The sequence below is a fragment of the Scophthalmus maximus genome, chromosome 10, assembly GCF_022379125.1.
Source record: "Scophthalmus maximus strain ysfricsl-2021 chromosome 10, ASM2237912v1, whole genome shotgun sequence".
NCBI classification, from domain to species: Eukaryota; Metazoa; Chordata; class Actinopteri; order Pleuronectiformes; family Scophthalmidae; genus Scophthalmus; species Scophthalmus maximus.
The window spans coordinates 13,689,654-13,715,717 of NC_061524.1; the positions used below are offsets into that span (position 1 = coordinate 13,689,654).

The 26,064-nt window shown below is 42.6% G+C and overlaps 1 protein-coding gene across 8 annotated transcripts in view; it reads left to right on the top strand.

Moving 5' to 3' along the window:
* Positions 1 to 26,064, top strand: part of dst (dystonin) — a 101,072-nt gene that overhangs the window by 42,332 nt on the left and 32,676 nt on the right. For 7 of the 8 annotated variants that reach the window (XM_047335357.1, XM_047335358.1, XM_047335364.1 and 4 more), the window contains 25 exons: positions 29 to 127; positions 6,322 to 6,459; positions 7,740 to 7,828; positions 7,911 to 8,019; positions 8,553 to 15,716; positions 15,821 to 15,967; positions 16,101 to 16,316; positions 16,398 to 16,541; positions 16,635 to 16,871; positions 17,856 to 18,008; positions 18,135 to 18,368; positions 18,479 to 18,763; positions 19,375 to 19,923; positions 20,100 to 20,276; positions 21,227 to 21,350; positions 21,705 to 21,913; positions 22,033 to 22,350; positions 22,442 to 22,608; positions 22,709 to 22,865; positions 23,312 to 23,438; positions 23,627 to 23,683; positions 24,350 to 24,585; positions 24,748 to 24,877; positions 25,231 to 25,430; positions 25,526 to 26,024. In XM_047335357.1, the coding sequence (XP_047191313.1) occupies positions 29 to 127; positions 6,322 to 6,459; positions 7,740 to 7,828; positions 7,911 to 8,019; positions 8,553 to 15,716; positions 15,821 to 15,967; positions 16,101 to 16,316; positions 16,398 to 16,541; positions 16,635 to 16,871; positions 17,856 to 18,008; positions 18,135 to 18,368; positions 18,479 to 18,763; positions 19,375 to 19,923; positions 20,100 to 20,276; positions 21,227 to 21,350; positions 21,705 to 21,913; positions 22,033 to 22,350; positions 22,442 to 22,608; positions 22,709 to 22,865; positions 23,312 to 23,438; positions 23,627 to 23,683; positions 24,350 to 24,585; positions 24,748 to 24,877; positions 25,231 to 25,430; positions 25,526 to 26,024 (11,965 nt within the window). The remainder of the gene's footprint in view (positions 1 to 28; positions 128 to 6,321; positions 6,460 to 7,739; positions 7,829 to 7,910; positions 8,020 to 8,552; positions 15,717 to 15,820; positions 15,968 to 16,100; positions 16,317 to 16,397; positions 16,542 to 16,634; positions 16,872 to 17,855; positions 18,009 to 18,134; positions 18,369 to 18,478; positions 18,764 to 19,374; positions 19,924 to 20,099; positions 20,277 to 21,226; positions 21,351 to 21,704; positions 21,914 to 22,032; positions 22,351 to 22,441; positions 22,609 to 22,708; positions 22,866 to 23,311; positions 23,439 to 23,626; positions 23,684 to 24,349; positions 24,586 to 24,747; positions 24,878 to 25,230; positions 25,431 to 25,525; positions 26,025 to 26,064) is intronic. The other variant, XM_047335361.1, reaches the window with a different exon arrangement.

Genomic DNA, 26,064 nt, shown 5'->3' on the forward strand with positions numbered 1-26,064 from the left:
CTCGATTTCTTTGTTTCATTTTTAACAGTTCATGGATCTCCGAACCCGCTACACTGCTCTGGTGACTCTCATGACGCAGTATGTGAAGTTTGCCAGTGAAACGCTGAAGAGAACTGAAGACGAGGAGGTGAGAGATTCAAACTTTCCTCATTTCACAGTTGCTTACACAGCACATTTGACTCTTTTGGGGCTCTCTGGCTGCTTACATTTATAATGCCAATTTAGCTTTACCTTCTTATCTTTGCATGGTTCCTCAATGTTCTTTTTTGCATCAACATGTTTTACTATCCTCATTAAGAAGTAGAAAATCTTTAAATGATATAACAGACAATTACACCTATATTCCTTGTTACTCTTCTTGACTTCCTCCGTGGGTTGCATCTCTGAATGTGAGCTCATCATGAGTGAAGACAATTTGCTTCATTCCACAAAAGAAGCAAATAATATGCGGTAGCTCCTTATTGGTGATGGTGACTTGCTGGGAGGAGGAAGCTTTTCATATTCTTGAGAGAAAGTCTTTCTCATGTTGGCTTTTCTGTGGGAAAACACAACCTCTCCAGGAGTTTGTCTCGTATCTTAGTGCGATTGAAATGATCAAAAAAAAAAGTTATTGTTGTTAAATGTGATGAATGTTAAAGATGTTAACTAGAAAAAAATTATGCAGTCAAGAAATTGCAAATTCCTGGAGATATTGGTTTATGTTGCTGAAGGTCTTTGGAAAGAGGATAAAATATTCATGCAATTCGTCTCATGATTGCTAATTAAAAGTGAAGCAGTCGATGACTTGTTTTTTGTATTATAGAACAGAAAAGCTTTTGAGCGAGCAGAGAATGCAAAAAGGACAGAGTGCACGGAGCTCCAAAAAGCTACAGGGGAAGTAGAGATTAGTCAACTCAGGCAACGGATCCACGAACAGGACACTTTGCTGGCTGAAAGACAAGCACAGCTGGAAAAGTTGGATGGAGAAGTAGAGACACAACAGAAGACTATTGACGATCTAAACTTTGAGAAATCTCACCTTGAGCATGACATTCATCAGTATCGCACCAAATTAGAGATAGCATTCAAAGACAAAGCTGCCAGTGAGCAGGAGATACTTCACACAAAACTGTTAATTGAGCAGTCAGAGGCCAAGTGTTATTTGGCTCAGAGTAAACTTGACGACCTGCTAAAGAAAACAAGCAATGGCCAAAATCTTGAGAAACAGAGCCCCACACTTCAGAGAAAAATAGACAAGGATGCAGGTTCTGAGGAAGAGTTCAGCCAAGTGCAGGCTAAAACAAATAATCTGGCTCAGCAGCCTTTGGCATTTCACAGTCAGCTGACAGTCGACAGTGAGCCCGAGTCATCTACAGGTAAAGAAAATGACAGCATGATGGTGGACGTCCTGCAGGAGAAACTAGAGGAACTAGTCCTTGTCCAGAAAAGAGCAGAAATGGCTGAGGAGAAAGCACAAATCTATAAAGAGCTGCTGGATGACAGCAATAACAGAGTGAAGAAACTTCAGATGGACATGGAAACGGAGAGGATCAACACGAGGCAGAAATCAGACGATCTCCAGCAGGAAACACTGAACATGAAGAAATCCATCAATGAACTTCAAGAGGAAATCAAATCTCTCCAAAGAGCAAAGTCCTCACTGGAACAAAACACGTTCTTCCAAAGCACAGAAGTTGAAGGCCTTAAAGAGCAGTTGAAGGTCACACAAGAAGAAGTGCATAAGAGAAGCTCCACGGAGCATGATAAAATTTATAAGATTAACAACTTAGAGGAGGAGGTAGCTTCCAAGCAGGCCTTAATAGATCAGCTAAAGTTTAAATGCAATGATCTGACGAGGACAAATGCCTCGTCTGCCAGTGATATTAGAAGTCTTCAGATCCAAACTGAGTCACTAGAAAAAGAGAGGTCGCTTTCAGAACAAAAGATAAAGTCTTTAAAAAGTGAGATGCAGAGCTGGAAACAGCAACTGCAAACAGCTGAGAAGGAAAATGCCTCAATGAAGAGATCTGGGCAGGCATCTGAAATCAAATGTCAAAACCTCGAAGCAGAAGTTCAGAAGAATGAATTAGTTGCTTCTCAGCTGCAAAGAAAAGTGGAAGAGTTAAAACAGAAAAATGCAGAGATGGAAAATAATCAGAAGAACGTTAAAGCTGAACTTGAGCAGGTGAGGTTGGAAGTTAACAGCAAGGATCAACAAATTCAAATCTTCAAGTCTCAGGTGGAGGGCACCAAATCACAGGTCAGAATTATTGAGGAGGAACTGAATAAGAAATCCCAAACCTCTCATGAGCTGCAAATGAAGCTACAGGACAACAGTGAGGCGTTAAGGAAAATGACTGAACTGCAGCAGAAAACAAAAACACTCAATTCAGATTTGGCCAATTATGAGAACGAAATAACCAGTCTAAAATCAGAGCGGAACTCATTGATTGCTGAGAGGAATTTAGTCAATCAAAAAGTCCACAGGCAAGATGCTGAAATTGATGATTTGAACATGATGCTAAAGAAAAGAAATGCAGACCTTGAAAGAGAATCTGCTGAGAATCAAAAACATCTCAATAAAGTCATGGCATTAGAAGATGAGCTTTTCAAACATAAACACAGTGTTAAAGGCTTGACCAGCAGCTCAGAGAAAATAACAGAAAATCTAAAGCAGGAGATATATGCTCTTGAGAACGACAGGAAAGCAAAAGAAAGGAAAGTGGAGAGCCTGAATTTTGAACTTTCCGAGTTGAGCTCTTCCCTACAACGAACTAAAGATGAACTGGCTAAAGAGAGACAAGTCAAAGACTCCAAAATATTGCAGCTTGAGAGTGAGCTTCAGAAAGATAAAATATGTATAAAAGAAGTCCTTTCTAGTTCTGACAAATCCCGATCAAATCTACAGCATGATAATTTGATCCTCAATAGGGAGAAATCTGAGGCACTAGAGAAAAACATGTCATTGGAATCTGAAATCAGAAGACTGAACGAAAAGCTTGAAAGCACCCAAACAGAAGCTGAGCAGAAGTTACGAGAAAACTCAGTCCTTCAGCTGAGGTCCCAGCAGATGGAAGAACAGCTGGAGAAGTGTAAGAAAATGCTTGATGAGTTAAAGAGTAAACTAGAACTTCAGAAAGAGGGCTATGAGAGACAGTTGTTCATAGTGCAGAATGAAATAGAGAAAAAACTAACTTTGCTGCAGTCTGAAATCTTAAATGACAATGATTGGTCAAAGCAACAGTCAGAATTAGCAGAAATGCTTAACAAGTATTTCAAGCAAGAAGTCACACACATAAAAACAGTGCACCAAACCATAGTGGAATCAAATCGACAAACACACCAACAACAGCAGCAACCGCAGTTGAAAATAGACAGACTGCAGCGAGATGGAACAAAGCTCACCCAGGACTTGTCAAAGGCAAAATCACATATTGCCCAGCTTGAGGAAGACAGACTTAAACTCAACTCAAAAATAAGCTCTTTGGAAAGCCTTTGTAGTGAAGAGTCAAAGGGGTCGGCTAAGTTTAAACAGCTGTTGACAGACAGGGAACGGAAACTGACAGTGAAGGAAAATGAAGAGAGATCTCTTCGGGAACAAGTACAGTCCTATGTGAACGAGGTGAAAAGTCTTCAGGAAAAGCTCAGGGTGAAGACTGAACACCAGAAGATGAATAAACAGGAAGTCAGTGAAACCAGTCATCAGCAGGTGAAAGACAGCTTGGCTGGTTCCTCGAAAACAGAACTGACTGTGAGGCAGAGGATGGCATCTCCTTACGAAGGTGCAAAATGCAGCACGGACGAGGTTTTGAAAATGAAAGTGCCCCCAGAGGTATGGATGAAGTCGGTTTAGCATTATTAAAACACTAATATTAAGTGACAGATATACTTTATTATTATCTAATGCATTTTACTATTTATTGAAGTATTTGTAAGAGTGAACTGTAGTCATTTGTGACTAAAAAAAGTTCTTTCAATATCACATCTACAGATGACAACAATGGAAGAAAACAGTCTTGAAGTGCTGCCAAAAGTCAAACAAGACAAAACCGAAGTCAGTCACAGCCAGATCCTTCATGATACAACAACAAAGAATAGCTCTTCTCCCAATCTCCAACAAAAAGACTTGCAAAATGTGACCTATAAGGGCCAAATCAACCCTGATGAGCGCTCGACCGTGAAAACACATGGGTACATGCCCCTATGTGGACTGACAGAGCAATTGCCAAATGAAACTCAAAGAATCACTAGGACAAGAACATATCAGATCAAACAAACCTGTGAGACTGTAAACATTCCAGACAAAAGCGCAGCAGACAGTGTTGGAACACTAAGCATGATACATTCAACTTCCCAAATGCTCCCAGAACTCAAAGGCAGCACAAGCATTCAAAACATTATCAAGTTTAAGCTCATTGATGAAGAGGTTTTGCATAAGTTGGAGATGGGTCTCATCACGCGGGAAGAGGTGCAAGCAATGGTTGCTCAATATGTTGGTAAACCGACTGCCATTGCTGGAGTTTATGTGGAATCAAGTAAGAAAAAGATATCCTTCCTTGACGCTGCTGAGAAGGGCTTCTTAGCAAAGACTTATGCCCTTGAGTTTCTTGAGGCTCAGGCTGCAACAGGAAGCCTTACCGATTTGGCCACAGGAAAAACACTCTCAGTTGTTGAGGCTCTGGAGAGAGGTATTATAGAGACGGGCCTGAAAGATAAGCTAGTAGAGGCTGAGAAAGCTATTAGTGGCTACATCCGTGCTGGCAAAAAGCTGTCTGTGTTTCAGGCAATGGAGGAAAGGGTTCTGGATAGATACAAAGGCAAGAAGATTCTTGAGGTCCAGGTTTCCACTGGGGGACTTATCAACCCAGATATTGGTGTCAGGGTGCCAGTTAGCATTGCCGTTGAGCAAGGTCTCTTGGACAAGGAGACTCTGCAGAGTCTGTATGATCCAGTCAGTAATCCGAAAGGTTTCCACAACCCTGACACTGGCCAGAAAGCATACTACTCCGAAATACTCAAGACATGCCTTTACGACATCGATGGTTGCTTGTTACTCTTACCATTTGGTGAGAGACATCCCACAGACACTTCTCCCACGAGTTCTCACAGAGTGTCTGTTGTCAGCAGCAGTCGTGGAATCGAAATGTCAGCGTTTGAAGCACTCAAGGGCAAACACATTGACAAGAGAACTTATCTGTTTCTGTCACAGCAGGAAAGCGAATGGCAGGAGAAGTCCATAGTTGACGCTAGTGGGAGCCCACTTCACATCATCACTGATGTCAAAAGTGGTCGACAACTTTGTCTGGAGTCTGCGCTAAGTCAGAGGTTTCTTGAAGCATCTGAGCTTGACGGCTATCGCAGTGGGCTTCTTAGTATCTATGAGATTGCAGACCTTATATTTTCGAGATTGGTTGTTGTGGAGGATGTTAACAGCCCCATTGCCGGTCTGTGGGATGTCACTCGGAGGAAAAGGCTGTCTGTTCTTCAGGGCTTTCAACAGGGCTTTACTGACAGAACTACTGCCATAAGGCTGTTGGAGGCCCAGGCCTGCACTGGAGGAATTTGCGACCCCTCTTCAGGGGAAAAAGTTACAGTCTCTGAGGCTCTGAAAAGAGGCCTTGTAGATGAGGCACTGAAACCGCAGCTTCAACAGTTTGAGCATGCATTTAACGGCATTGTTCACCCCAATACAGCAAAGACTTTGTCCATTTTCCAGGCCGTTCAAGAAAATCTCTTTCCTAAAGATGTCTGTTTCCGCTGTATCGAGTTCCAGATCCTGACTGGAGGATTGATAAAACCTGACACTCACGACAGAGTCTTACTTGAGGAATTCATTCAGAGTGGCCTTGTTGACAAAGCTACTGCCTCTGTGCTCAAAGATGAGAAGTTCCACTCCAAAAGCCTCACCTGCCCAAAGTCCAAGAGAAGAATCACGTTCAGAGAGGCAATTGAAAGAAGTGTGTATGACTGCCATACAGGGTTAAGGTTACTGGAGGCTACAAAAGTTATTGGTTTTGTAGCCAATTCAGCATTTAATTATGCTTGGATGTTTAAGTACTAAACATTGTCCATAGCATAAAAACCAATCCTGCAAATATGATTTCCTTTGGTTTCGTGTTTGGCAATGAACTTTCCTTGACTTCCCTGTTGAATGCTTTTACATGGTTCACACATCTTTTTATTCCACGTTTGATGCAACTGACAATGGTTCTTGAGCTTTGGGGTTTTCAGCCTGCTTATAAATGTAGTTTTGCCCACCGACCCCCCAGCCCCCTTTAGGTTTCCCGTATTGAGTCATTTTTTTTAACAATCTTGTCGAAAACCCATCTGTTCTGATTGTAGAGATCTGTTGATGAGGAGAAGAGAGAGCATGGTGATAAAGTTAGCAAACTATTGCACTGGATGAAACAAAGCCTGAACAATGATGGGAATGCTATGAAAGATAGCAATGCCAACACAGATGCTTCTAATAAACCCCAGGTAAACAATATGTATTATTTTTGTTTTTTTTTGTTTGTTTTCGCTTTTAATATGCTGCCACATATTTCTTGTACATTTGAAAATGCTTTGGTTTAAATGTAAATAATATATTTCCAGTCAAAGTGGTATCATTGCCTTTTGTTGTCACAGTGTATGATTTGTAATAAAAACTACTTTCTGGTTCATTTAATCCATATATTTTACTCAATTCTGCAGGTAGTGGTTGCAATTCCCTTTTACCTGCCTCACAAACTAATATTATTGTCTTTTTATATGTGATGTGTTTCATTATTTCAGTCCCTTCCAAAAATATAATAGTACAAAATGAATAAGTTGCACAAGCACTCATGTTTCAGAGCAACCTCACTGACCGATACATCTCATCAGCCCTGCAGGTTATGAAAATATTAAAGTTAAATTCATATTTTTGGCACCTTGTGTCTAAGTATACATGTCGTGTCCCTACAGTATGCATACGACCCAAAGCTGACATTCCATTGAAATTTCCCAAAAAGTGTATTGTACAGTATATCATCATAGCATTGTAATTATGACAGAATAGTACAGAGAAGCAGTTTGGTGATCCTAAAGGGTTAGAGGAGGGGGTTTCAATGATATTCACATTTTCAATATATCTAATGTATAAGAAAAGAGAATAGGTAGATTTATTAAGTTAGTTATGTTAGAAATGAAGGTTATCATTGCACTTGTACCATTGGTTACTTGCCAGAAAATTAACATTAGATCAGAGGCTTATATCACATCTTGCTATTTACTTTAGGGTTGGTCTACATCTCAGAGGCCAAAGTTGAGCCTATGTTAAATAGTTTTATGTGATTTTAAAGAAATCTGGCCAATTATGATGATTTTACTAAAATTGAAAGTTTTAGGTTGGTCAAAGTTGCTCCTCTTTAAACGGTTGTATTCGATTGCAATAATTTGTGAAGGGGTTTATATTTGATCTCATCACTAGACTACACAGTAGGCCTTTAATTAATACTTATATTTATAAATATATATATTTATTTAAATTTATATATTTATTTATATTCAATATGAAACATTAATTAAAATGTGATTCAGTCTTTTAGAAACAATATTATTAATGACATATTCCTGGCATATGCATGTGTGTGAGTATTTGTGAGCTTTTTGTGTCTGTTGACCATAATCACTTTGTTGACGACAACATTGTATGATAACTACTTAAAGAGCCGTTAAACGTAAAGAGTCATTCTACTTAATATAAAGTATTAACATGTCATTGTTTGATGTGCTAGGTGTCAGTCGAGGAAATGGTCACAAAGAAGGAACAAATTGCAGAGGCACTGAGGGCCACACAGATGATGCTGAACAAACACAGTGACAAGTAAGCAAAGCTGCTGTGACCGACATGCTGAAGACTTGGTCTGCTGTAAAACTCTCAAAGTAATTCTTTATTTGTCCTGCAGAATGACAGAAGAGGAAAGAGAGAAGGCGCAGGAGCAGCTGATGGCACTCAATCAGGCGTACAGTGAACTCTCCCAACAGTGTTCAGATCAGACGACCTCTGCAGAAGAGGTTGGACACTAGGGTCATTGGTTCAATGGATGTGATTGAATTTGTGTCTTATGATGTGTTTGCAAACAGTGCCACCTGATGTTCAGTTGCACGACTAACCTTTTACCTCCTCTCAGTATACAGTGTGAGAAGTTTGTCTTTCCTTCTCTTATACTAGATCATTAGAGACACAACATCTGAATATGCTGTAAACATGCTTAGTTGCCCGGCTTTGGTCTGATATTTCACCACAATCAATGTGCTTGCAGTCTTTTAAGAGTTCTACATATGATGAGTATGTGATGTGACTAACAGGCCTCTTTTGTGCAAGATGCTGCATTTCCAGATGCATGATAGCTTTGAGTGTATTATTCGTCACTCTCCTGTTGCAAACCTGATGCAGTCTTGCACTTGTGCACATGCTGTTTTAACATGCCCATGTTTGTTGGGGGGTGAGTATAGATTTTGTCTTGCTTTTGAATATTTAAATTTTACATAAACAACACAGAGTTTGGTGTTGAATTCCATTTCAGTGATGTTTTCATTATCTGCAGGATTTTAAACCGAGTGATCGGATGGATGGGCTTCGGACTGAAACCAAGAGTCCCCTGACTGATCAGATGACTTGGAACACTCTCCCAGAGGCCCAACTCATGACCTGTGATGCTCTCAGACAAGATCTTGTGTACAAACCCACGCCGAACCACTTGTCAGAGCTGAACGATGCAAAGAAGTGCATACAAAGTCCAGATGTCTCCTCTGTCTCCCTCTCTGACATAGCAGCAGCTAGGGAAGGGCCAACGTTTGAAGACCTGGTCATGAAGATGATAGAGGTCAAACAAGTCTGCGATGGAGTGGAGGTGTGCTACACAGGTGACACACTAACCATAGAGAGGGCGTTTCATAGTGGTTTGATACCTGCTTGTGTCTATGTAAATATTCTTCAGAGACAGAAGACCTGTCAGGAAATGATAAATCACAGTAGTCCTGAAAATGTGTCACTCGTAGAGCCTGAGCACGAGTTTGAACCTTGCAAGGTCAATCAACTGATATTAAAGTGCCTCAGCAGAAATAAACCACTGACACCAGGGAGGAATGTTAGTACCTTGAGGTCTGTTTGTGATGGTTTAAGCGATCAGGAGACTTTGTCAAGGCTGTTGGGTGCTCAGTTGGATGCAGATGGAAATGAAAATGGTGACAGGCTAAAGGTGGATGCAGCCATCCAGTGTGATTTGATGAGCTCCAGCAGCACACTCACCGTGCTCGGAAATCAGCAGCAGTTTATGGGACTTGTGTTGCCTCACTCTGGGGAAATTCAAACTGTGTCCACCTCATTCCACTATCATGAGCAATTGACCACCAATGAGTACACCAGCAGTCTGTTTAGTGATAGGCAAAAGATAGCTGCTTTTTACATTCCGGAAAATTCAGAGATAGTAGACATTGCTTCCGCCATTGAGAATAGTTTGACTGACAATTATACAACAGAGGTTTTAAAATCTATAGAACTTCCTGATGTCTTTCCTGATGTGGATCACCTTTATGAAAAGTTTTCATCTTGGCTCATGTATAAAAAACTCACCGTTGATGGATGCCATCGCGCAGCAGAGAGCATAAAGGTTGACAACATTCCTAGTACCACAGAGGCAAGGCAGATGTTTATCTCCTACCTAATGATGAACAGTTTCATTGATCCGAAGTCAGGACAGAGGGTCCTGATACTCGATAGACAGCTGAATGAAACAGTAAAGATTTTCCTTGAGGATTTGGTATTATCTGAAAACACTGAGAATAATGTAAGTTCTCTGACTGTAACTGATGTTCCGGAACAGTTAGATATACCGCTGCTCATAAATGAGGAAACTGAGGGATTAATGAAAAACGCACAATACACCTATGATCCTAATGATTTTGTTTCCTCGGTCGATGGGAGAATTAACTTCAATGAAAGCACAGACCACACATTCTATCCTCAAAATTTAGTTTCATCGGGCAATGGGAAGATTACCTTTGATAAAAACACAGACCACACATTTCATGGTCTTGATTGTGTTTCGTTGGGTAATGGGACGATTACCTTTGATGAAAACACAGACCAAAATGTTGATCCTCGTGATTTTGGTGCCTCTATCGATGGGAGGATTACCCTTGAAGAAAAAACTCAACACTTATCTGATCCCTGTGATTTTGTTTTCTCTGTCGAAGAGAGGATCACTTTTGATGAAAAAACACAGTGCACATTCGATTCTCATAATTTTGGTTCCTCCGTCGATGGGAGGATTACCTTTGATGAAAAAACACAACATGTATTTGATCCTAGTGACTTTGTTTTCTCTGTTGCTGAGAGGATCACTTTTGATGAAAAAACACAGCACACATGCGATCCTCATGATTTTGGTTCCTCTGTCGATGGGAGGTTTCCCTATGATGAAGACACAGACTACACATTCCAACCTCATGATTTTGGTTCCTCTGTCAATGGGAGGATTGCCCTTGATGAAAAAACACAGCACTTTTATCTTCGTGATTTTGTTTCCTCTGTCGATGATAGGATCACTTTTGATGAAAAAAATCAGCACACATGCAATCCTCATGATCTTAGTGCTACCGTCGATGGGAGGATTGCCTTTGATGAAAACACAAACCACACATTCGATCCTGATGATTTTGGTTCCTCTGTCGATGGGATGGTTACCGTTGATGAAAACACAGACCACACATGTGATCCTCATGATGTTGGTTCCTCCATCGATGGGAGGATTATCGTTGATGAAAAAACACACCACGCATTTGATCCTCATGAATTTGGTTCTTCTCTCGATGGGAGAAATATCTTTGATGAAAAATCACAGCACACATGCGATCCTCATGATTTTGGTTCCTCTGTCGATGGGAGGATTTCCTTTGATAAAAACACAGACCACACATTCAATCTTGATGATTTTGGTTCCTCTGTCGATGGGAGGATTACCCTTGATGAAAAAACACAACACTTATATGATGCTTGTGAGTTTGTGTCCTCTGTCGATGTAAGGATCATGTTTGATGAAAAAACACACCACACAGGTGATCTTCATGACTTTGGTTCCTCTGTCGATGGGAGGATTACTATTGATGAAAACACAGACCACATGTTCGATCCTCATGATTTTGGTTCCTCTGTCGATTGGAGGTTTACCGTCGATGAAAACACAGAACACACATTTGATCCTCATGATTCTGGTTCCTCTGTCGATGGGAGGATTACCGTTGATGAAAACACAGAACACACATTCGATCCTCATGATTTTGTGTCCTCTGTCGATGGGAGGATCATATTTGATGAAAAAACACAGCACACATTCGATCCTCATGATTTTGGTTCCTCTGTCGATGGGAGTATTACCTTCGATGAAAAAACACACCACACAGGTGATCTTCATGACTTTGTTTCCTCTGTCGATGGGAGGATTACTATTGATGAAAACACAGACCACACGTTCGATCCTCATGATTTTGGTTCCTCTGTCAATTGGAGGTTTACCGTTGATGAAAACACAGAACACATATTTGATCCTCATGATTTTGGTTCCTCTGTCGATGGGAGGATTACCGTTGATGAAAACACAGAACACACATTCGATCCTCATGATTTTGGTTCCTCTGTCGATGGGAGGATTACCCTTGATGAAAAAACACAACACTTATCTGATGCTTGTGATTTTGTGTCCTCTGTCGATGGGAGGATCATATTTGATGAAAAAACACAGCACACATTCGATCCTCGTGATTTTGGTTCCTCTGTCGATGGGAGTATTACCTTCGATGAAAAAACACACCACACAGGTGATCTTCATGACTTTGGTTCCTCTGTCGATGGGAGGTTTACCGTTGATGAAAACACAGACGACGCGTTCGATCCTCGTGATTTTGGTTCCTCTGTCGATGGGAGGATTACCGTTGATGAAAACACAGACCACGCATTCGATCCTCGTGATTTTGGTTCCTCTGTCGATGGGAGGATTACCGTTGATGAAAACACAGACCACGCGTTCGATCCTCGTGATTTTGGTTCCTCTGTCGATGGGAGGATTACCCTTGATGAAAACACAGACCACGCGTTCGATCCTCGTGATTTTGGTTCCTCTGTCGATGGGAGGATTACCGTTGATGAAAACACAGACCACACATTCGATCCTCGTGATTTTGGTTCCTCTGTCGATGGGAGGATTACCCTTGATGAAAACACAGACCACACATTCGATCCTCGTGATTTTGGTTCCTCTGTCGATGGGAGGATTACCGTTGATGAAAACACAGACCACACATTCGATCCTCGTGATTTTGGTTCCTCTGTCGATGGGAGGATTACCCTTCATGAAAAAACACAACACTTATCTGATGCTTGGGATTTTGTGTCCTCTGTCGATGGGAGGATCATATTTGATGAAAAAACACAGCACACATTCGATCCTCATGATTTTGGTTCCTCTGTCGATGGGAGGATTACCGTTGATGAAAACACAGACCACACATTCGATCCTCATGATTTTGGTTCCTCTGTCGATGGGAGGATTACCGTTGATGAAAACACAGACCACACATTCGATCCTCGTGATTTTGGTTCCTCTGTCGATGGGAGGATTACCCTTGATGAAAACACAGACCACACATTCGATCCTCGTGATTTTGGTTCCTCTGTCGATGGGAGGATTACCGTTGATGAAAACACAGACCACACATTCGATCCTCGTGATTTTGGTTCCTCTGTCGATGGGAGGATTACCCTTCATGAAAAAACACAACACTTATCTGATGCTTGGGATTTTGTGTCCTCTGTCGATGGGAGGATCATATTTGATGAAAAAACACAGCACACATTCGATCCTCATGATTTTGGTTCCTCTGTCGATGGGAGGATTACCGTTGATGAAAACACAGACCACACATTCGATCCTCATGATTTTGGTTCCTCTGTCGATGGGAGGATTACCGTTGATGAAAACACAGACCACACATTCGATCCTCATGATTTTGGTCCCTCTGTCGATGGGAGGATTACCGTTGATGAAAACACAGACCACACATTTGATCCTCAGGATTTTGTGTCCTCTGTTGCTGGTAGCACTACTTTCAATGATTTTGAAGGATTTTCTGATACCACAGACCCTGGGGTAGCAGAGAAAAACAAAAAGTCAGGTGAAGTTGGAGAGAGAATTTGTGCAAATAGTTTACAAACTGATGTTGGAGGTGCTGTTATTGAAGATCTTGATATTCCAGCTTCTGTGGTGATGTCAGTCTTTCCCATATTAAGTTCTGTAAAAAGCACAAATGTTGGCTCACTCTCCAAGATGAGTGACTCTGAGTGTTCCGGGAAATCTTGCTCCCAGACAATAGACCACTTTAATGCGGAGTCAGTGTGCTCTGAATCAAGAACTATCGATACTAACCTAGCTGAGTTTTTATGCTCTGAGGACTTGGTGGAGGAAAGGGGCATTTTAGATGTCACCTCTGGGAGATGTTATGACATGAACACAACTTACAATAAGGGCCTTGTTGATGAGACGGCAACACTGAAACTGCGTGACCTACAGTCAGATGAAAAGGGAAGTGTTGTAGGAGTTGAGGAGGGTTCTATGTCTGTTTTAAAACAAGTACTGTCAGATGAATCCATATTGTCGAATATTGATCTTCCTACAATGAAGGAGCGGAGACTTTTTAGTTCAGATTGCACCGTTAGTATCCATGAGTCTTTGCAGCCTAGATTAGTAACTGATGCGGCTAATTTAGATTCCAAAACCGGCATTTACCCGGAAGAAAACTGCAGCCAATCCATCTCTGTCGATCAGAATCTGGGATTAATTAACATAAATCAAGCTGAAAACAGGCAGGGTTCGACTGAACAGAAGGTTGCGGCCGTCGTGCTTGATTTCAAAAAGGAGGAGGGTGATAAAGAGAGCGAAAGTGCTTTAGATTGTGTGACGAGGGGAAATATAGATGATGAGATGAGTAACTATCTCCATAACTCCCCTCCCCCTGCTCGTGGTCACGAGCTTCCGGTGATCTCACCCACCTCATGGAGTCAAGTTACTGCAGAGTGTGTTCATCACACAGACAAATGCCCCTCACTGCCCGAGGACACTGACTCACAGGTCTTAATCAATTGCCAGCTGACAGAGAGAGCAGATCTATCCAGCTGTGTGATGGAAAATGCTGCTCTAACTACTCATTCGCGTCAATCGAGTCTGCATGACAGAACCTGCAACAGCAACACTGATCCAGAAAACCAGACTTATCACTCCTGTAAACCTGACAGCTCACCCATACCTAATGATTTTTTAATCACTGGATACAATTCCCCATTGGGTAATCAGACATTGAGCAAGAGTGACAAAGACAAGTCCACATCTCATTGTACCGTGTTGTCTGAGGAAAGTAGATTGGAGAATGACACTGTTCAGTCACCTTTGGACAATGAGCCAACTCCAAGTTTGTATTACTCATCACCCAGGGATTTGGTTGAAAGTGCAATTACCTCAGTTTCCTGGGGCGATTGTAACTATGACGAAAACATTGCAGACGATGGCAGTACAAGCACATTACCTCAGCAAGCAGTGCTTCATTCTGAGAGTGATTTTAGTTCTGGCTCTGAGCCCAGATGCTTTCAAGAGGGTCAGACATCTCGGCCGCCTGTTGTTTCCAGTGAAATCACTACATCAGATACTGGCAATCATGGGAGTTGCGATATAAAAAATTCAAGGCATTACACTTCAACAAGCACTAGAGTTTCTCTTGAAACTCTTGAACTGACTAATAACGATTCGTTTGACTCAAAGCACAGTGGTGCAGATGAGGCTGAGCCACACTCAGAGATGTTTTCCCCAGAGAGTCAACACAAGGACATTTTCAGTCACTCTGAGCAGATCTCTGTGTCAGGAAATGAGATAGAAAATGCACACAAAAATGATGGAAGTGAGTGTTGTTTAAATCCACGGTCTGAATCATCAAACGTCAACTCAGGACGGTCTGAAACTAGAATGAAAGATGGTTTAGGTTCTGTAACCGTACCAGACAGAAATAGTTTAGACCTGTATGCTTCCGAATATCCACAGATAGTTTCCGATTTCCTGTCGGACGGCAGCAATTCATCTGCTGTTGCCTCTTCAGCTCCAGCAGTGTTTTCTAATGATGTGAGGACATGTGTAGATGACCAGGAGGAAATGGGGACTAATGTCAGTGATTTGTCACCAACGCTCTTAAACACTGAAAGCCCTGTCGCTATAGTTCAGAAAACCCAACAACCTTTAGGTGAAGGAGATTTTCACGAGAGAGACATGCATCATGGACTTTTAAAAAGCAGTCACTCAGGTCTTCCCGTGGATTTTCTGGAGCAAAGCACTCCCAGTTTGAACAACAAAGAACAAGAATCGGTATCGATTCTGCAGGAAGAGAGAGTTCATGAGGAGAAGCAACAGTCGCATGCTCCAAATATCCAGCTGCAACTTCTGCAAGTTCTCAAGACCGTTTCCCCAAGCCAAGACCTTTCAATGCTGCAGGAAGTGATGGAAACTCTCAACAGTGCCCTGGGTGGTGACTCTCAGGAGGACAGGCAGCACACACTGGAGAGCATCAAGGAGGAGAGCTCAGAAGGAGGGGTTGAGGGGCCGGATGGTCACATTCCATCTCCTCTGTCGTCTGCCGACTCAGACGCCTGCAAAGTTGAGGAGTTCAAAAACCAGGTACATTTTACGTTGTTTCGACACAAAGCAAACTAATTCATTCTTTAGTTTTTGGCATAATTTGCTTGTTTCTTGTGGGTTTTTTTTCCTTTTCGTCACCACAGCTCTTCTCCATCCAGGATTTCTTGGAGTGTGTTGGGAGACTGCAGGATCACTCTGATGTTTTAGATGATGCGAGAAAAGACCTGTTAGTCCAGGCTCCTGTGGGCAACAACATGGAAGAGCTGCAAATCCAAATAGAGGAATGTGAGGTTAGAAATATAATAATTTCTGTGAGCCACATTTATCCTCTGTGGTGTAATATTTAAACATTTGATATGACAATTGCATTTATTTAATACATGCATGCATTTAGGTCCTGATTAAATCTGCTCTTGTACCCAGTGTTTGGAGTCCCAACTTTCTAGACTGGCTGGTGATCTGGCAGTAGATGTGGAAAAAGCCAAATGCCTCCTAAGTTCTGCTGATGACCACATTCCTGTTCAAATCCAACAAGATTTGGCCTCCATATATCTGGAAGTAGGGCCAAATCTTACCGCCGCTTCCCAACTGTGTGCAGAACAGATTCAGTCACTAAATCAAGCACTGGAAACAGAGAGGGTCAGTGCTCGTTGCAGGTCATAAAAATACAATAATGTATCCGTCGCCCTCAGCTGTTGACTAATTTAAACATGATTTTAGGTACATTTGGATTCAATGTACCAGAAACATCTGCGTGATCTTGATGAGCTAGCGAGCCTCATCCAAAATGACTCTGAGATGCAGTGCTTGGATTTGAACACGTGCGATGTGGACACACTGAAGCATTTGATTCAGCAGAACAAGGTATCTTTTAATTCCAAACATGATTAAAACATTCAGTTACCCAGGGTAAATGCAGAAACTCACTCGGCATATTTCCATCATTTCTTGTTCCAGGACGCGGAGTGCAATCTGCTAAAAGAGACCAGGCTCAAGTTGGAGGACGTCACATTTGATATCCAGTGCTTTATTTCTGAGCAGGCTCAGTTCCTGAGTGCAGCTCAGAGCAGCTGCCTCCTGAAGCTCCTCAGCACCACTCAGCGAACTCTCCGGGACCAGACAGAGAGGCTTGTTGCGGAGCGGAGCAGCTTAGATGTCCTACTGGACACGAGGGAGAGGCAAAACCATGCGGAGGTCTGCCTGTGAACGTGCTCTGAAAAAACTGTATACTACATGTTTGGTCTGCAAAATCAAGATCAACGTTGATAATGACAAGTTATGTAGTGCATGTAGAGTAGTCTGTATAACCCCTGTTAGTGGTCTGAGCATTGGTTGTATTGTTTATTGAGTAGAATAAAAGGTAGATCAGTAACAGCAGCACATGCAGAAACGGGGGAGCTAACAACTAAAACATTGAAATGAGACAACATATCTCTGTCGAGACATCTGACGGATGGGGTTTGACATAAGTGGTACACAAACTTTCATACTGGAATAAAACATTAGAATCTCAGACATCAGACAAGAATGATTAATCACATTTTGATGGATTTAAACTGACAATAATAATATTTTTTCCAACAGCATGTATTTTATGTTTTTACCCAGATATGTCAGTGTATGAATGAATTATTGCCTTTTGTCTCCAACATTAATATTTGGGGGGCTAAACAGTGAATGTGAATGTGTTTAGGAGAAATAACAGCATTGCACGCTCCAGCACTCGATCGCTCCTGCACACTAACTAACCTCTGTGCTGGTTGTGTTCTACAGGCCTCAAGACAGCGGTGAACAATTAGCAGTGGACAAAATGCACCTTCTTTGTTGGAACAGTTTCACCCACAGCAAACCCACTAACACGTGTGATATAATGTTCTCCTGTGCTTATTACATCACAAGACCAAAGTGGCAAATGGCAAAAAAAGAGCATGTTTACAGCATATGAGATTTTGACTCTGTTATGATAAAAGGCAAAGTGTTTTCTAAAGCCGATTGTGCATGTTACCCTCTCTGTGCTTGAATCGTGTCCTCTATCTTGTTTTGATTTTCTTGTTCCCAAATATACTACTTTTGAAGTGTTTGGGGGGGTTATTAAATGTAAATGTATCTAGGTGACAGATTTGTTGTTGTCAACTGTGACATTAACGTTGTGTTTTTCTATGTATTTATTTTTGCCAGTCTCTGTTGGAGAGGCACAAAGAGTTCACGGAGAAACTGGAGGAAGTGTGTGATAATCTCACCTTGACGGAGAACCGCCTGATTGGTCATCAGCAACAGACTGACAGCGCTGAGAGTGTCACAGATCTGCAGCAGTACCAGCAGGAACACCAGGTTTGAAATCTTTCTCTGCTTTTACGGATCGCATTATGCGGCCGAGTAGGTTTCCCATCGATTCAAAAGCTACTTTTTTTCCATGATTGCACTGATTTTCCTGCTCTATGTCTGTCTGATATCAAGGCTCTGCAAAAGGACGTGTTGACAAATGCCAGTGCCTTGAATGAGGTCATCACCAGCACTAAAAAGTTTTTGGAGGAAAACCGGAACAAACTGACGCCAGATCAAATCGCCATCGCTGAGAGCAAGTTGGAAGAGGCTAAAAGCAAAGCCAAGCTCATCAACCAGCGGGCTGAGGAGTCCAGGAAAGATCTGGAGAAGGTCGTCACAACAGCCATTAAACAGGAGAGCGAAAAGGTCAGATTACCTCCATAAGTGTTCTCTATAAAAGCTATGAATCATAACGTCAAAGTTTGATTAACATATTGTATTAAATATTACATTCTGTTCACTATATGTTTTGTCAGGCTGCAGCGGTTGAGCGCCTTGAAGAAAGTAAGAACAAAATCGAAGGCCTTCTAGACTGGATATCCAACATAGGGAGCGAAAAGGAGAGCGGCCTGGATCAAACTGACCATATAAGTAAAGAGAATGGAAACCTGCCAGAGGAAACCTCAGCCAAGGGACTGATGGGAGAGAATGACGATGCCAATGGAAACGCATTACAGAGCACTGGAAATGATTTTGGCAGAGAAGCCCGCGGAGAGAGCGACGCCTCCCTGGACCTCGATAAGCAGTATGACAGGGTCAAGGTAAAGTGGGTTTGTAGCAACATTGTTCAGCGTTTGTGCCACGGCAGTTCATGCTTTCATGGAGGCTTTTTTGTTTTTGTAGGCACTTGACTTTCCCTCTCAACAGTGCAAAAGTTAATTAAAATCCCAGGGCCTTATTTTCTTACAATCTGAAGTTGAAAGACACAAGTATGCAGAAATTTCGAAAGTAAATTTGAATCAGTTTCTAAGCCTGTTGAACATCAAATGCCAACAATTGTTAAAAAAATCCCGCTGGCAAACAAAGTCTGTTATGCAATTTCTTTAAAATAAAGATTAGAGGTCATTTTCGTTATCTGAAAAAGGCTCAGATTGGAATATGACATTTATCATGAGAGGAGGTGGATTTGAAGAGATGCATTACATCATAAAATGTACATACAGCTTGCGTAATATGTCAATAAAACACTATCAAGCCAACAAAAATTGAGAGGAAACAGGAAAAGACAATGAAATCCTAAGGCCTATTCAAAAGCCAATGAAGAGAAAAGAAAAGAAATAGAAAAAAATATATATTAACTATTTTTAAATGTTTAAAAATGGAAATATGTATTTATTGGTAGGGTATCCTCAAGTCTTTATTGTTCCCGCAGGCTCATCATCAAGAGATTCTGTCCCAGCAGCAGGATCTAATCATGGCCACCCAGTCAGCTCAGGCTTTGCTGGACAAGCAGGCCGACGTGCTGTCCGCGGAGGAGAAGGAGAAACTGCAGAGGAACATCCAGGAGCTGAAGGGACGCTACGAGGCCTCGCTGACGCAGGCTGAGCAGCAGATGAAGCAGGTGCACTGCGTCCAGGAGGAGCTGAAGAAGTTCCAGGACGACTGTGAGGAGTTTGGGGGCTGGTTAGACCAGGCTGAGGGCGAGATGGAGGAGCTGGGTGCTCCCGCCGGCTCCCTCAACATCCTCAGTGACAAATTACAGCGGCAGAAGAGCTTCTCGGAAGATGTGATATCCCACAAAGGCGACCTTCGCTTCATCACCATTTCAGGACAGAAAGTGTTGGACGTGGCCAAAGCCTGCGGACTGGGTGACCCTGCGGCTAAGAACGCTCAGCTGCACGTGGATACTTCGGGAACCTGTTCTGCTGTCAAGGAAAAACTGGACTCAGCAGCCGGTCGATACAAAACACTACATTCTCAGGTATTTCAGGCTGCAGTGGCTTCTTCTTGCCACTGGGTGGGAGCAAAAAGCTGTGTAATGCTTAATTGAGATGTCACGGTCTTCTGTAAGCTGTGAACATGTCAGTCTCAAACCTTAATTTGCTTTTTGGAGTATCCGATCATGCACAAAGTATAATTTAACTTCCTTTGTTTCAGTGCAATCAGCTCGGCAACAACCTCAAAGATGTAGTCGACAAGTACAAAAAATATGACGACTCCAGCGCTGGTCTTTTGAAGTGGCTCAACAGCTCAGAGGAGGAGGCGAGGAAGCAGCAGTCAGAGGCCATAGCGGCTGACCCACAAACACTGCAGAAACAGCTGGAAGAGACCAAGGCAAGAGACACTGCAAGCCAGGGCCGTAGCACTTAAGTCTAGTCTTGGTATCAAGCCCATCCTCAGAGTGTTTTGGTGAAATCTCAGATTATGATCTTCTTATTTATCTTGGTGTGAGTTTTCTATATTTCAATGAAGCATCTCTAATTATTGAGGCCAACATAGGAGTCATATGAAAGAGCCCTTTTCATGTATCTTCCCTTGTCATGCATTTAATGTTGGTAAAAAGTAATTTCTATAGTTTATAGTAAGTCAAAATTCAAAAAGACTTTGAGTTGTTCTTACAAACCTTTATCAACTCAGTGTGAACTATTGGGGATTTTAAAGTTACAACTAACTCAAGTGAGGGAATATAGGATAGCTTTATTTAGAAGTAACACATGCACAACTTGGAGCCTTGACGTGGTCATAAAGTCATGGCTCAATAGTCCTGCCTTACCATATACAGTGTTTCCACCGACTTAAGTACAACTAAGCTATTTTTAGCTGCGTGTTCAAATTCAAAGCCACATGCGAATGGTTTTTAAATTCTGGTTATTTGTATCTTACATACTCCTGCGAGACGATAAGAACCGAGGCTGACAGTGATGTCTCTGTTAGCGCTTTTGGCAGCATTTTGCTTTAACATTTCTCTGTAGGGAGGTAGTGACTTACAGCATAGATATGCCAAGATAACAGGCGCCAGTGAGCCAACCAGGCAGTAATGTACTTTTGGCTTTGGGTTACAAATCATTGCAGGAACCCAAAGCCTTTTCTGTAAAAGTAACAGTCGAGGCAGGTACATCTAACTATATCTGTGGAATGACTCTTTATTACACAGATAAAGCCGAGACATTGCTGCACATCATTTTTTTATTTTGCCCTATACACTATTTTACACTATAGTATAAATGCAGACAGAAATCATTTTATTATTTTCTCTGACGCCCTCTCATTTTACTGATCCACAGGCCCTACAGGGTCAGATGACAGGACATCAGACTGCTGTCGACACACTACGCAAAACCACAGAGTCCTTGGTAACATGTGAGGGAGACCTGCTGAGCAACCCAGACGAGATCCAGGAGACAGTAGGTGAGGAAAAAAAATAAAGTAGGGAGGAGATTTTGCAGCATCTACATAATATCATCCCATACTCAAATAATGGAATTAGGCTTGTAAAATGCCAAATATTGTGTCTTTCTAAAATCAAGAAAAGCTATCTTTGTGAAATATGCCTTTTATATTAATTTTACCCCCAAAAGAAATGCTTTTAGTCTTCCAAAACCTTGAGATTTAATCATTTGCCAAAATGAAAGCATAAACAAACTCACCATTGCCAAATACGTTTCTGCTTTGCTTCGAAATGTTTATCTCACGCTCTGTCCTGAGCAGTGAGAAATTTGCTCAGGTTTAAAACATAAACCCATTTGCTTCCGTGTGCTGCAGATGACATAGTGGAGCGCTATGACAACCTGTCTAAGTCTGTAAGTGATCGAAACGAGAAGCTGCAGATCACACTGACTCGCTCCATGAGTGTGCAGGATGGTTTGGACGAAATGATGGCATGGATGGAGGGAGTGGAGGCCAGTGTGAAGGAGAAAGGACAAATACCCCTGGACTCGGCATCCATTGGCGATATCCTCAGCAAAGAAGCAGTGTGTACTCTTGTCATCATTTCAACACCACAATAACTACATACTGTAACTTGTTTATGCTGTAAGTGGTTGATTTTGTTAATCACTATCTCCATATTCACTTATATGTGTTTCTAAAGGCCTTAGAGCAGGACATAGCAAGTCGGCAGAGCAGCATCTCAGCCATGAAAGACAAGGTGAAGAAGTTTGCGGAGACGGCAGACTCGTCTGCCGCTGCGCTTCTGCAGTCAAACATGGAAGCTCTCTCTCAGCGCTTCTCCGATGCTTGTGACAAGCACAAGCAAAAGGTCTCCCAGCTGGAGCAGCTGAAAGAAAAAGTGGAGCAGTTTGAGACAGTCGCAGGCAAAGTCCAGCAGTTTGTCGTGAAGCGTTCGCAGGATCTGCATGAGACGGATGGTCCAGGGAAAACCTTCAATGAACTGTCTCAGCTAATGCAGGCGAGAATACATCATGGCGTTGTTTTTTCATCAATTTTTGATTCTCAAATTTTCAACAAAGATTGACGTGACTATTTGAATGTCATTTTAGAGTACTAAAGCTGAGATGGCTGAACATGCCAGTGATGTGGAGAAGCTGCAGACTCTGTCCAAAGAGCTGTCTGAATTAAGCCCCGACGGAAACAAAGCCCAGATCCAGAGCAAGATGGACAATCTCTTGAATATTTTCACCACCTTCAAAGACACTGTCAAAGAAAAGTAAGTCGGGGCGCACGCTTCTTTTCCTCAACGTTACTGTTTATCCAGTGTCTGTGATGTACAGGGTGCATGGTGTGACCGTGACTCGTGTCTACTGCAGAGAGGAAGAGGTATCATCCTGTCAGGACCAGCTGGGGGAGTTCAGGTCTGCAGCCAACGCGCTCACCAAGTGGCTGGAGGAGACAAACGAGAAAGTACCTGCAGTTCAGCCAAGCAGCAGTGAGAAGAGTCTGGAGAAGGACCTGCAGACAGTCACCGTGAGTCATGGGATAAATAAAGCGTCTGCCGTAGAGAGAGAGAGAGAGAGAGAGAGAGTGTTCTGTATTTTATCTCGCTGCACTTAAAATGCTGGAACAGAAGCCCATTGATGTTACACTTTATAGTTTATGTGTTTTGCAATAGATAGATGTGCGTGTTATTAGAGTCCCATCCTCCCTGAACTCCCCACCATCCCAACCTGCTTGCTCTGCCTAGTGAAACATTTTGTTGCCCAGCAGAGAGATTTTTTTTTTGTTAGAGCAAAAAGAAGATCTTGGATCTAGTGTGAAAAGAAGAAGAAAATGCTTAAAGATGTGAAATCATCCATTTTTCTATTTTTTCCCCTGTTTCTCATATTCACTGTACATTATCACCTTTTACTCTCATGTGTTATAAACATCATGCCTGTCCAAACCACCCGTTTGTCCGATCTTTCGTTCATCAGGGATTATTAGATGAATGGACATCCAAGGGCCCTGCTGTCCAAGACCTGAACAGTGAAGGATCGGCACTGTGCAGCCTCATCACTTTCCTCACATCTCCTGCCAAAACAAAGACTCCCAACAAGTCAGGTAAACATCAGCAATGTCATCCTCGTGTGTCAGAATCATTCAGTGGAATGGGAAGCATGTTGTTTGGGTGCACTTCTGTGTACTGTATAATCACTAACCGTTGGAGATCACGGACTGATCTTTTTCCAACAATCCTACCCGGTCTGCCCTGTCTCTTACACAAGCTTTGTCTCATGTCTTTGCATCAGCTCTTACTAATGGTGGTGGTGGTGGTCCAGCGAGCCATTCCTACCTAACTAATAAAGGTAATGACTTGTGTGTTTGAATGCTGCTGTGAAAATGACGGGTTTTTTTGGCGTTCTGCTTTTTGTGTCTTATGGCCGATTTTTAAAACACTGCTACGGCTGCTGGTGGCTCCATGTCAAAAGAATACCAGCTTTTGACACCACCGTGATAGTAAGTTATGACTATGGGTTTTAGTGTTACTGGAGCAAAAACTGTTAAACTGTTGGGTGCAGCAGGGGATGTTCAGGGGGACAGGGACCTGCAGCAAGAGTTGTCAATGCCAAAGCACATAGATGAAAAACAATTTAGCTTTGTTTAGTTTTTTTTTCATTTCAGGTTCATTCAGATTAAGGCATTATAATTCTTAAATTAAACAACAGTTTTTTTACCCATCTATCATATTAAGTCTTTTTTAAACATCCCCAAGTGCCATTTATAAACAAATACGTTTCTTGGAGTAGTTCTTGCATGTTGCTATAACTTATTGTGACGCCTGCAGTTACATTGACGAGCGTGTGCTGGAATTCCACATGCAGGGAGTTAGTGGTATTTTCTTCACTCATCAACATACTATACTGTAAGGTTATTATATTAAAATAGCCCCACTGTTATCATATGCCTCCTTATGGCACTCTGCTGCACTCGCAGAAGAGAACGTTGATGGAATTATTTTGTATGTCCCTCAGAGCTGATGGTGATTCAGCAGAACGTGTCGTTCGTCAACGAGGGATACGCGAGCCTCGGAGAAACGCTGAAGAGTCGAGCCACGGAGCTGAGCAGCTCGGTGCAGTACGTGAAAGAGGCCCAAAAGGAGACGGCGGACATGATGACGTGGCTGAAGGACATGAAGAAGACCGCGGCATCATGGAACAACGCCGCCACAGAGAAGGAGTCGGTGAAAACACAGCTTGAACAGCAGAAGGTACTGTAGGACACTGTGTCTTCTCACAACATTGACCTTTTAAAGGATATTTAATTACGCTGCATGCATTCTTCACTGACTTGATTGTGTTGTAAATTTTTACATGACACTCTTCTTGGAAATCAGAGGATTCGGCATTCCTAATTAGTTTTATTCTCTCAGGCATTTGAAGACGACATGAAGCAGAAGCAGGAGCGGCACCAGAAGCTCAGAGAGAAGCTCCTCAACTTGATTAAGACTCATCCGAACTCCCCCGAGGCAGCGAAATGGAAGCAGATGCTGGCAGAAATAGGTATGCACGAGGTGTTGTGTCCAGATGGCCCTGGGTAATTTATGTCACTGAGTCACTCGGTTGATGTGTTGCGTCCCATTGATGAAATGTATCTCATCACAGCACTGGCGTTTGAGTAAAGGCTTTTACAAAGAGGCACATGTATATATAGACATTAGACCAGCACTATTCTTGGTCTCCATCTGGTTGTGTCTCAGTGTCTGCTCAGTGTAACACCGGTTAAATTAACACATTCGTAATGCCAAGTCCTGCACACTGGGAGGTTTGCTTTGTGAACAGTGGGGCAGTGGATGGAAAGGTGATTTTGTGCTGACTAATGTAAATTGGTGTGATCCTTCCGCCCTCCTGCTCAGATGCTGCATGGACAGATATCAGTGGCTCTGTGGAGCAGAGGAAGCAGCACCTGGAGCAGTCCAACAAGAATCTGGACATCTTCCAAACCACTGAGCTGCAGCTCGGTCAGTGGCTCTCAGAGAAAGAACTGATGATGAGTGTCCTCGGACCCCTTTCGATCGACCTGAACATGCTTAAAATGCAGAAACAGCAAGTTCAGGTAAGCCTGGCGCAAGTTCATTGGAATGATTTGATTTGAGTTTTTCATCTAGTTTTCGATTAATTGTTCATCTTGATCTATTTCTTCCCCCTTAGATCCTCCAGAATGAATTCAAGAGCCGCAAACCTCAATATGAGCAACTTGAGGAAGCTGCCTCAGCCATCCTAAGCTCCTCGGGCAACCAGGACCCCTCAAACGGAAAGCTGGTGAGGGAGAAGCTCGCCGCCATCACCCAAAAGTGGCAGGGCATCACGGGGCAGCTGGACCAGAGAGACAGCCTCATCGACCAGGCCGTGGTGAAGACGGGGCAGTTTCAGGAGTTACTGAGGAGTCTGGGTCATACTGCCAGCCAGCTGGAGAATCAGCTCACCAACCACCAGGGCCACAGCACCCAGCCCGATGCTGTGAAGAAGCAGTTGGAGGACGTCCACAACATCTCAGCTCAGCTGAGAGAGGAGAGGAAAACGCTGAAGGAGGCGGAGGCCATCAACACAGAGCTCACAGCGATGGTGACTGAGGACTATCTGAAAGCAGACTTGGCCAGGCAGCTGGAGAGTGTCAGCAAGCCTTTCAAACAGCTGGAAGAGAAAGCAGGTTGGCCTTGTAACTTAACCTAATAATGTAGTGTTGTAAT